Source organism: Poecilia latipinna, unplaced genomic scaffold (genome assembly GCF_001443285.1).
Source record: "Poecilia latipinna isolate Pla-1442-1.1 unplaced genomic scaffold, P_latipinna-1.0 Scaffold1378, whole genome shotgun sequence".
Taxonomy (NCBI): domain Eukaryota; kingdom Metazoa; phylum Chordata; class Actinopteri; order Cyprinodontiformes; family Poeciliidae; genus Poecilia; species Poecilia latipinna.
In genome coordinates, this window is record NW_015113994.1 from 36,103 (window position 1) to 48,803 (window position 12,701).

The following is a 12,701-nucleotide window of genomic DNA, read 5'->3' on the forward strand; positions in this document are numbered from 1 at the left end:
CTCCTGCATATTCTGCAAAGCTTATATTCAACTTTAAAAACTAACACTTGATGTTAAAAGCTCAGTTCAGCACAGTTTTGCTTTGCTCCAACTAAATTCAAGATTGATACGTCGTTCTGCAGCAAGCAAAGTTCATCAGAAGGAGAGGAACGAATTAAAGGATCCTTTCACACACAGGCCATTCCTTTCATGAAAACATGATGACTGTGGCACCTCAGTTATTCAGCCTTATTGAATATGTCCTGTATTATTACAGCGTCAACTCAAATCCCATTTCGCCGAATCCAGTCAGGTTTCCGTTGCTTCTCCTTCCTGTCCCGGACCCTCAGCCCGAGGAAATGTAATAACATTCAGAAGCACGGAAGGTAAATATATATATATATATATATATATATATATATATATATTAGAAAAACACGTGCTGTGATGAATCACTCAGGACGCTCTGACACAAGGCATGGGTTCTGCGCCTATGCAAAGGAGCCTGGACAAAACAGTAATTTCAAAAGACAAAGCGATTTGTTTAGCATTAAAATTGCACCCTTTATAGCGTGCCAAGACTCCATTTAGCCTCGACAATGTGTGAGGCAAGTGTGAAAAGGATGCCTGAATGAGGGAAGCGCATTCATGCAATGAAGTCAATCTCTCAGCCGTCCTTTGGGAAGACTGCTGCTGTGCTGATAGAGGAACGTGCTGGATATCATCCTGCGATGCAGTGAGCTGCAGACAGCGGAACAGAGACGGGTGCTTCCCATGCAAAAAGAAAAAAAAGTAAGCTCCTTGCTTCATCTCCGTCTTAATTTTACAGCGAGTAACATAGCTCTGTGAGATCTGGTGACTCAGCTGCTTGTCATTCCTTATTTATGCTGGTCTGTGGAGTTTGTTATACAGGTAGAGGAGATGGGACGGTTCAAAAGATGTCAGGACGCTGTTAGGATTTTAGTTTGGTTTAAAAATAAATAAATACAATGCATTGCAACAAAATTCATTCATCAACACTTTATCCAGTTTTTGTCTAATATTTTTTTGTCATGGGTCAGTACAAATAAGCACATACAAGTGAAGTGAAAGTTAATCATATATATATATATATATATATATATATATATATATATATATATATATATATATTTATTTATTTATTTATTTTTTTAAGATAGAAATATAAAGCGTGTCGGTGATTCGTATTGAACTCCATTTATTCTGTACTAGACGTAATCTGGCAAGATAAGGCTAAAGTTGAATGAAAGCTAACTGTAGCTAGCCACAATCCCCATCAATAGCTTTACTACCTTTTGATGTAATAAAGCAAGTTGCCTGGCTATGATGATTAACAAACTATTGGTTTAATAAAAGTAAATAAGTACATTGGGCTTAACTGCTCAACGGAAAGGTTTAGATTAAAACATATTCCAGTTTTAGTAAGTTCCAGTCAAGGTCCAGACTTGAGCTGAATGAATTTGCGGCAATTAATTAATTAATGTTCCTGGATGTATTCTGTCCAACTAATTTGCAAAAAGAATGCAAAACTTGCAAAAGTTGCAAACATAAGCTAAGCAACTGCTGTACTTGAATAATGAATGTTGAGTAATGACCGAGGGGGGGAGGAATAAAATACCAATGCAGAGCACGTTTTTCAGATTTTCTTTTTCAAATCAAATTTATGCATTCATGCATTTGTTTGCCAATGGAAAATTGTTTGTGTCGGTCTACCACATAAAACACATAGAAGTTTGCCGTTTTAAAAAGAGAATATGGAAAGTTTAAAGGCGTGTGAATACTTTTGTTATAATTTGTACGTCTTTCAGATCAACAATATAAATCATCAATAGATGCGTGCACCTCAAAGCCTCTAAAATGTTATTAATTCACCATGAGGAGAAGAAGATCATGCAGCTGATGTCTTGATTCCAGTTGCCTTTTATTAGTGCCTTTTCAATAACAACAAAAGAAATTCTCTAAAAGTAACACTAGACATAATGGCTCCTTCAAGGTCAGCCACACACACTCAATAAACAACGTCTTACTTTAGAGATTGATAGAAAAGTGTTTGACACAAAGAGTGAATGATCTTCGGATACCTACAAGTTTTCTTTAAAATGCAATGGAGCTAATAAGTTTCTTCCTCTGCAGTGAAATGAACAGATATTAACCAGGCTTTCTCTTTATGTGTTGATTAATGGTTGGTCCCTGCACTGTGCAGCTGCTGAAATGGTCACAGATTCTGTTTCAATTATTTGCCGCCATGCAGCCATGATTACGGCTAATGGGCGCTTGCGGCTGTCCCGCCTCAACAACATGCAGAGCCATTCCTCCTGCTGCTTGTTTCTGCAAAAAAAAAAAAAAAAAAAAAAAAGTTGCTTTTTTTTTTATTTAATTCTAACCTCAAAATAAACAGATTCTTTTTGTGTGTGTTTACTGTTAAACATATCTGCTTTGTTTGTTTCCACTTCACATCAATTTAAAGATGTGCGGTAGGAGCAAGAATACAAACGTTCTTCCTGCCAGCAACGGGACTCGAATCGCAGCATCCAGTTTTCATCATTCTTCAGCCGGGGGTCTCTGGTGTTTTTCATGTCTTTTTTCTCACTTTTACCACAGCCTTCAAGTTTTTAACATGAATACAGTTGGGGATAGGATGCAGGGGGGTTGGGGGAAGGGCAGTAATAGAGGCTTTACTTGTGAGAACAAAAATATCTGCAACGTTTACTCCAACGTTTGCTCCTCTGTTACCTGGAAAAAATCTCTTAAAAAGAAACAGCATCTTTGTTCAGTGTCACAAAGACACTGAAAATCAAAGTGCAATATCATAATTACAGGTCAAACTCATCTTCTTGAAATAAAAAAAAAAAGTTTAACATTTTGAACCAGAAATTGATTAAAATTTTCATTTTCCTATCGGCCTCTGATGTTTTCCTTTACCTGTGATTTTAGCATATTACTGCTTCCGCGGTGAAATTATCTTTTAAAAGCCACTACTGAGAGAACTGATGGCCATTAGCAGCTCCTTGGGGAGAAGCTAATAAAAAAAGTGTCCTTTTTTGTCCCTTTAGACCAGAGGAAAAAAAAAAAGAAGAAGAAAAGCGAAAACTGCTGGATTAGTCTACAGGAGGCAGAGGAATCAATTTTAGCAAATGGCCAAAAACAAGCTCTGAGTCAACGTCCACTAAAAGATAACAGTGTTAGGAATGTTAAGGAGCCTTATTAAGTGCTCAAAGCACACAGTGGCGATAGAGATAATGCATTAAACTTTTCAGGAAACTCTGATAAATACATGGTTTTAAAATTACATTGTTTTAAAATTACACATTTTACTGCCACTTTTATTTCCCAGTTGTGTCTGTAAGTAAAAATGACTGAAGAATAAGAAGTATTTTATTGTTATTCCAATAACTATCAGGAAATTTTTTTTATTTTTTTTTTTTACCTTTTCTCTTGTCGATGGTGAATGAATTTGACCTGGATGTCCTCTAAACCACAAAGGGTCAAAAATATACATACAGGCTCAGAAGCATATTTACACTTTTTCACCTCTTTTGACAGAAATTGTGATTTACAATAGCTGGTTTCCTGCGTTAGGCCCCGGTTCATGTTACTCCTAAGCACTGCCCATTCATTTTAAACATGCCGATGTCCAAAAGCTGCATTTATCTGTTAGAAAAGCAGTTTGTATGGACATTGTCCTGTTAGAAAAACCAACTGCAGGTTGAAGATTGAAGAATTTGGAGATGCAAGTAGAAAACATTCAGAAGAAGCAGATCGCAAAACGCTATATGAAGTCTCCAAAAACTCCTAAAATTTCATCACTGGACCTAAAGCAGTTTTTTTTTTTTTTTTTTTAATTTTGGTGTGAAAATGCATTGCACTCACATTGGAAAAAGACTGAACTAGTGAACAGTGTGACTTATCTCACCACGATATAAATCCATCACAGTTTCTATTGTGTGTGAAACGGTGTCTGAGGAAAATATGAAATCATCTACCTCAAAGTTTCTAATAAAAGCTCAAATAAAATGTCAAAAATTAAAGATGAAGCAGGAATGGATTTGGAAGTGAGGAGTGAAGGAAATATCCGTGAGACCAATGTCTGGAAGACGGCTACGCGTCTCACTTAAGTAATTTAGTCCAAAAGGGGTAGCAATTATTTGATGTCTATTCTTTCATAACTAAAAAAAGATTACTTAAAAATATAATAAAATATCTGCTTTATTACCACTGAATAAATATGGTCCATTCAGAATCTCAACATGCAAAATAATAATAATAAAAAAAAACTTCAGTATCATCATATTTTATTGAACTTGTATGAACCTTGCGTATAGATTTTTACTAACGTGAAAATAAAAATATAACATATATAAAACATCCACCTTTGTTTATTCGGTTTGTGCAAATTAACTAATAATGTGCAACAATATCAGATGCAGTTTAGCCTGAGTGTCAATGACAAATTTGCACAATTTGCGTGGCTATCATTTTAAAATATGCTAATGTGGCATTTCAGCTGAAGTGAAAATGAGCAAAATACACAGGCGGGAAAAAAAAAAGCAAAAGGAAATTAAACTAAGCCTAAATGCCAGCGCAGAAGACTGCAGAAGATCAAGCTTAACCCCATCTCCTCCGTTGGTATATTACATTCTTGTTATTATTCTTTTTCTCAATTATTCATTTTGTCTCCACTTGATCTGTGTGACAGCAAATTTGTCTAAGTGGTGGTGTCATCCATCAGCAGCTCCGTAGGCGCACTTTGCGTTTGCAGAGCCAAATCAACAGAACGGATCTCGGTTTGACCTCATCAATAAATAGGACTGGCAATTTACCCTGTTGCGGCTGCCTCTCCGTCCCGAGAAAAAAAACACACAGAGAGGAATTGGCTCCCTGTTTATTGTCATGATAAATGTTTACCCTGCATACACAGGGAATATTTTCCCAGTCGTTTATAGAGAGAGACCCCACAACACGATTGCTTTTATCTTATTCATGAGGCGGTCTGTTCCTTCCAAGCTCGAGCGACGGATTTTTAACCTTTCCTGAAACAACACGCAGAGTTGCATGCTGGCTCTGAGAAAACGTCTCAAGAGCGCTCTGATTCAGAGATTACAGCTTATTATTTCAAACTGGAACATCTGTGCATTAAATTGTTTGCAGCACAGATTGCAACTCTGGGTTTATTGCAATGTTATGAAGACTTTCCCTCAAAGCAGGACAGGAAGGAAGAAACTTCCCTCTTGTTCTGAGTGCTGTCAGCACAGTTTAGTAAATAATAATCTGTAACTTTAGATTTTTAAAATGATGTACAAACATTCTACTATAATCTAAGTGTAAGTCATAAAGCTTATGCTAATTGATTCATACTGCACAAACATTGCCAGAAAGGATTGTGATGCCAATTATTCTTTGAACAATGGGTACATTGTAAGGCGACAGATATTCAATTTATGTTTGGAGGGCTTGTCGAATGTATAAGCCAAACTCATTCATTTTAATGAATGCCTGTGATTCATTATAATGGCTGCCACTGCCAATGCAACTCACTCTAATTCCCATCCATTAAAACAGGCCGGGCTTAGGCCTCTATGATAGAAAACACTATTTAGCCTTTATTAGAAAAATAATTGTATGGTAGGTTGTCATCCCTTCCAAATAGGCATTTTAGTAGAAAACTGGCAGAGAGGACACAATTTATGATCCTCTAAATATAATATAATCTATTGTTTTCAAGGGAGTAAAAAACTATTTATTTTTTACTTTATTTGCTGCCAAACTGCTCCCTCCAGGTCAGGGTCACTTTTGGTCCGACCCAGAATTTTTAGATGTCATTAATGGCTTTTGGAAAGAATTGGGAGTAAGTAGAATAAACTGGAGTGTGCTGGTATCAGGTCCGTTTAAAGTATTGTACATAGCAAACTCCTTGTGAAAGATGTGAAATTCATATATAAAACACACACACACACACATGCACAAAATAATTTTCAACCTGCAGGAAAGAAGTTTACTTACTAAAGCTACATTGTGGAGCAGTTTTTCTGTTCCCTTACACCAAGAAGGTCCTTTGAATCCTGACTGGGGCCTTTCTAAGTGAAATTTACACGTTCTTCCTGTTCATGCCTGCTTTGCTCTTACCTGCAGACCAATCTGTCCTGATGTGGAGGTTTAGCCTGGATAAAACCCAAGAACATTCGGCGTTACCTGAGAGCTTCACAACCCTTTCTTACAAGACAGGCTTAGGACTTGGCAGCTTTGCCAAGACTCAGGTTGCAGCTGGTTGTTTTAGTCCATCACAAAGTTAACGATGACTCCACACAGATGGTGCCGTGACCATTAAAGAAAGGGCTGTCTTGCATTCAGTTTGCTTCGGAAATCATTGGGAAATCAGACTCAGAGTGGTTGGAAAACCAGTGGACTTTAAACGCTGTTTCTGCTTCTTTCTCTAGATTATTATATTTGCAGCATCATTTCCAAATTTTCATTCTGATGTCAGCGAAGGTTTGTGTAATTTACTCCACTTGGAAATTGTTAGGCTAAAAAAAAAAAATAAAAAAAAATAAAGCGTGATTGCAACTACTTTCTCTAAAGTCAGAGTTTTCATGCCATACCCAGTCATCCTCTACCTATGTCTCACAAACAAATCCACAAATAAATCTCAAACTTACTGAGTTCAGAGATGCTGCCCACCCTCGTGGCCAGTAAGCATTGTTCAATGGAGCGCAGCTCGGATTGACTGAAGGAGTTTCCTTCCCCGCACTTCGCCGCTCTCTGCTGTTGCTGCTCCTTGTGAAGAGTCAGGCCCTCGGGAAGGCTGAGCACACCTGAAGGCACAAAAGGAATAGACCGAGTGTTACATCAGTGCAGTTCGAGCCGTCAGGAAAAATTTAAATATCGCCCCAGGAATCTGCTGCAGTGATTCGCAAGTGTGCTCATGGTTTTCTAAACACGTATAAATCTGATAAGTGCGGTGTGATTTTGTGCATTTCACTGCAAACACATCAAATCTCCTCAGGATTGTCCTGGATTTAGCTCCACCCACCTTCCCATAAAATCTGAACATCCCTGTCACGGCTGCAGAAAAGCATCCCAACAGAATGATGCCATCACTATCGTGCTAGATCATAAGGGCAATGTTTTCAGGGTGTGTTGCAGTCTAAATCTTCTGCCACACACAACATTTTGCACATGGGGTTAAAACGTTTCATTTCAGTCCCGTCTGAGCAGAACGACTTCGTTCGCGTCTTTGCTGTGCCACTTGCATGACTGTCTTGCTGAGCTCTTTTTAGTGTTTGTATCGTTTCCTCTCATGAAACAGCAAAACCAATCTCTCTTTGTTTATCCTCGTAATCAGTGAGAGAAAAGCAGCTCCGGTTTCACTGTCTCCACTTTCATAATGTGCTATTAAAATAATGGGCATGCTGCCTGTGGCAAACATAGCCTTCTGTATTCAGTTTGATTCGGTTTGTAAGAAAGGACAGACGCTTATAAAACAGTTTCTCAAAAAAGAAAAAAGAAAAGTTGAGACTCGCAGCCTAAAATCTAACTAAAAACCTCAGGCAATGATCTCCAAATGAAACGGGAACAGATATTCAGTGGAAATTATCTCCTGGAGTCGTTTATCAACCCGGCTCTCGGTAAACACAGTTTGTCACCAATCGTGTAAAGACTCACACTGTTAAAACAAAAGATTCATTTTTATATATTGGGTTATGTGCAGATTTAAGAGTAGGGACGATAACTGTGTTTTGGACTGGAATCATTTTGTCTTTGAAGTTTTATTGTAATTTTAATCAATGAGAGAGTGAAGCAAGACAATAAAACAAGTCACATTTGTGTTAAAGTTGTGTTTAAACTAGGACAAACTGGAGCCTATCCAGCTGCTTCTGGAAGCAATATTGTTTTTTTTGTTGTTGTTGTTGTTGTTGAACTTATTTTAAATGTAATCTGAATACAAGAACGATTTGAGCTTGTTTAGCAACTACAGAACTTCAGCAACTTGCAGTCATTGACTTAAACGTAAACTCCTACATACATCAATGCTTTGCTTTAAATGCATATAGGAGACCAATACGAGTTCAACAGGACAATGAAATCAACCAATTACATTTTCAGTGAGTCGTAGTTCAAAGATGTTTTATATGGACACATGCTCACAAACAACACAGGGGAAGAAAAGTGAGGCAAAGTTCATCTCTGGAAAAATCAAGCATTTTAAAATCAATTCTTATCTCAGTCTGAATAAATTCCTGAAAAAAAATCTTGGTTAAACCTCCTGTAGTGAACTAAAAATCTTCAGATATATTCCTTTCACCCTCGAGCTCTCGACTGTCAACCTCCTTAACCTTGGTTGGTGGGAATAAGAGGCCCGGCTGACAGTGAAGTGGTGATTGCTATCAGGATGGACTAAGGCAAGGTGACTCACTGACTCTCTGCCTCCTAATGCGAGGCTCAGTCTGCCCTCAGGGAGGAGCTGATGGTGCTCCCCCTCTCTGCCTCTGTGAGTATCCACCAACCTGGACATCTTCCAAGAAATGCATTGTCCTCTGGTTTTCCAATACAGTGTAATGGCACAGAGCTCTCAGTTGGTTTTACGGCCATAGTGGCGCAGTGACAGGTATTAATTTACCTTTTCGTAATGTGCGCATGGTGAGGATTAAACACCTGATTCTCTTTAAGTGAACCTGGTCTGTTTGCCATATGGCAGATACAGTACTCAGTGGCACTGAAGGAGAAACACGGGATGATCCCTTCAGGCAAGAGACTGTCGCTGGAGAAGAAGTAATGAGTACACAGGAGTTTCCATTAAGATGTCACTGAATGTCTTATTCTTTGATGGATGGACAGCTGCTTATAAAACATGCACTGTCTGTTCAAATTACCAAGTTATTTTCTTTATAAAATATGTAATTGAGGGTTAATGACCATAGAAATTGGTGTAATTATTATTTTTGGGCTTCATTTAGCATTTTAATATATATTTTTTAAAAGTTGGCATGATTAAACTACAAACAAAATGAATATATAAAAAAAGAATTGGGTGTAACATTTACACACAAATATGCTGACACATCCCATTTCCACATGCGGATAAAATCGGTGGTACGCCTCTGTTAATGGTTCAAGAGCCCACAATACTCACTGAAATAACTCGATACTGACAAAAATAATAAGACATAAAAAAATGACTGAAAATTAACTGATGAAAATAAGAAAAAAAGCTCCAGTTTTGTCTGGACAAAGGACATTTAATTCTCTCAGAAGACTTGTGGCTTGTCCATGTGCATTGTGGCAAATTACAGTCCAGATTTTCTGGGTTCTTTGGTTACCATCAGTATCGTCTTTCTCCTCAGTTTGTCGTCAATTTTCCTCCTGGAGCCACAATAAAGTAGAATACATTTCCTGATTAATCATATTTGTCAGATTAAAAGCATTTTCGGAAAATAACAACTTTTAAGCAGGTATTAAACATACAATTTTTTATGAAGACCATATTTCTGTTTTTAAATATAGTTTTTGTATTGGTGTATTGGCAGAAAAGTCTCCTGATTAACAAAAATTAACGTGTTAAAACCCATGTAATTCATACATATAAAGTGTTTAACTTGGTGTTGGAAATTGACTGAAATAAATTGACTCCATCATAGTCTATTGTATTGCATGGGTATGTTTATGTGGATGTCCTTTAGAAGGTTGCAGGAAAAACACGTCCTCTCTGCAGCCATCAGCAAGCATCGGAAATTATTCTGGCAGGATATTTAAGCATCTTTCTTGGCAGAAACGGTTAATTTAAACTGGCTGGTTTCCAGGCACAAACTCAGCTTTTAAACAGAAGCCATAAATTTTCAAAAGACTTGAGGAGGTTATTGAAGAAGCTGAATACTGTCCTCCTTTATCATTCTCAAGCTTGTAGCGCTTTTATTTTATTTTTTTGGAGGGAGCTATCTGCCCGTCTTAGCAACCAAATGAGCCTGATTTTCAACATTTTGGCTCACAGGATGGAGCCTATTCAGCAAAAAAAAATAAAAAAGAAGCTTTTATTATGCAATTTACCAGAAGGATCGAGAGCTGAAAAAAATATTGATCTGGTTGATGTCAGATTAAACAAATAACTAAAAGATAGATTGAGATCTATAATGAGTTGTGCAGAGATGGCTGCAGAGAGTAACATGTACACCACATACACACATTTTATAAATATATTTTTATCCACCTGGATTTACCTAAGTAAATAGGTGCATATCACTTTAAAGCACAGTGGACCTTATTATTTTTTTTTTTAATTGCATGGGTTTAATAGGTTTTTTTCAGATAAATATGACAAAATATTAGTTTCTTGATTTTATTTTTGTCCTTTATTATCTGTCACCTTCAGTTCTCAAACAGTGTAAGTGATTTATGTGAAGCAGCAAGAGAAACTGATTGATTGCATTGAAGCTTACGAGGCAGTAGCTGCTTCTCAGTTAATTTAATGCACCATCAAACTGTTTTATGATACAGTAAAAGCAGCTAATTAAGACTAGCGAGCTGCTGGTGGAGGCCGAACGTGGAAACACAAATAATCATTATGTCAAAAGCTGATAACTTCAAGCTGGAGGTGAGAAATTCGATCTGAATGGTAAATGAATTGTTCATCACTGACCACTTTATCAGCAACTTTCCCAGCATATCATGAACAGACTGAGGCTGGCAATAAGCAAGCGTGGGCAAGGCATCCACAGGACGGGCCAATACTAGGTTTGGAGTGCATCCATATTTAATCCTTAATGCCAAATGCACTGAATGGTACAGGGCGAACGATAAAATGATTGCCTACATATCAGAGTGAAATATTAAATGAGAAATAATAATCCTGCATAGATTGACATCATTTTCACATTTATTCTTCATATTTTTCAATTTATGGTTGCATTTAGTAACAATTCTTTTTTTTTTTTTTTAAATCCACCTTTCAGAGTTGATGCACTTTGGATTTTCACCAGCTTGATTTTTCACAGATGATAATTTTTTGTTTGTTTGTTTGTTTGGCTGCACTCAAAGTTGGACATGTTGTCATTTAAATGTTTCTAATCTTTTCAGTATTTTTTTTTTTTTTTTGGACACTAGCACAGAAAATTTCTGTTTTCATGCATCGTTGCGCTAAATTTCAATTTGCATCGACTTACAAAAGAAATGTTCTGTGAGAGCAATCAGTAACTGCATCAAAGTGTGGATTTACAGGCCACATTCTCACAGCAACCTTGTAGGAAAAAAGACATTGAGTCGTCCTAAATGCAGCTTTCTCTTATTTCTTCTGACTCCGTCTGTCAAAGAACAGATGACTGCAGTTTAGACGACTTGTCGAAGGGTTGGCGGAACCAGGAGAGTAGAAACCGTGACCTCAGTGTGGCTCCTACCCTGTATTTAAATCTATTTTAGTTGGACACACAGCGAAGTGAACTTCCCCAAAACATGGCTGAACTCTGCAGACGCTCTGGCTTTTGGCTTCATGCAGAGATTAGATGCATGGGCAGGAATTTTGATTTGGCAAACTATGATTAGACTGCATGAGCAGGTGCACCAGAGCGTATCTTTGGGTATATTTGGGAACCGACTTGAGCGCCACATGTGAATCAGTCTGAAAATAGAGATAAAATAAAATAGGATGAAAGTTACAGGATCTTAAAAAGAAGAACACTCTAAGCAAAATGGTGGAAAGCATGTGAGTTGAGCATGCGTTTGATGCCGAAGGAGTTAATCGTGTTATTGCTGCTCATGGACCGTAGTAGTGCAACCCACTCCAGGCTCCAGTGCTGTTGTGCCAGGCCAGATGGCTACCATATGCACACCAAGCAAGTGATCATAGAGGGAAACATAGCACTCTGGAAAACAGGAAGCATCGCCTTGACACGATTTAATGAGTTAGAACGCCTTCTATCCACCTTAAAGTTACTTACAACTGTATGCTAAAGTGTTGGACAAAAACGTTTGAGGAGAAGAAATCCTATGTTTCTTCAAAACATAGGATGAAGCTTAAAGGAAAGCTGGGATAACCCCTACGCACTGTAAATCTAAAGAGATACGACTTGAGTTTGGGTTCCTGAGGTGACCACAGTTTGGTCTGAGGTAGCCGCAAGCTTTTAATGGTTTAGTCTTGTTTTAGCCATAAGGATTCAAAGGACCCCACGAACATGAGCCCTGTGAGAAAATATGTGCACACTTGCATATGTTTGCTCAAATTAAGGAACAGGCAGATGAAGAAGGCATGCCAACACCAGATAAGCACAACCAAATATAGACACAGACACACATAGCGTGTCTTTCTGTTTTCACACTGACTTCCATTCATTTTTCATTCATTTTATAGCCTAACCCCGAGATTTACACTAAACCTAATCATTACTGCTGCATGCCTAACCCCAAACCTAACCTAACCTTAAGTCACACCTTAGTCCTAAACTCTAACTCAAAATCAGCACCTCTTCTTCTTCTTCTGATGACTGAGCTTTGGGTCCCTAAAAGAGGACATACTGCTCCTTTGTCTATGTTGGAAAACTGGTCCTTACAACGTAGCATAAACAAGGCCACACAGACAGACACAGCTCCACACAGTCAAAATCTGCAAACAAGTTAATAACAAGTCATGCTGCTTACAACACAAAAGTGAGTGTACAGAGAAGCAGATACGTTGTGATTACTGCTTGTTAAAAAGTCTTAATTGCAGTCACTTCATGTCT

The 12,701-nt window shown here is 37.8% G+C and overlaps 1 protein-coding gene across 2 annotated transcripts in view; it reads right to left on the bottom strand.

The window, feature by feature from the left end:
• btbd11b (BTB (POZ) domain containing 11b) overlaps positions 1–12,701 on the bottom strand; it is an 82,873-nt gene that overhangs the window by 18,128 nt on the left and 52,044 nt on the right. For both annotated transcript variants that reach the window (XM_015056380.1, XM_015056378.1), the window contains exon 2: positions 6,654–6,809. In XM_015056380.1, the coding sequence (XP_014911866.1) occupies positions 6,654–6,809 (156 nt within the window). The remainder of the gene's footprint in view (positions 1–6,653; positions 6,810–12,701) is intronic.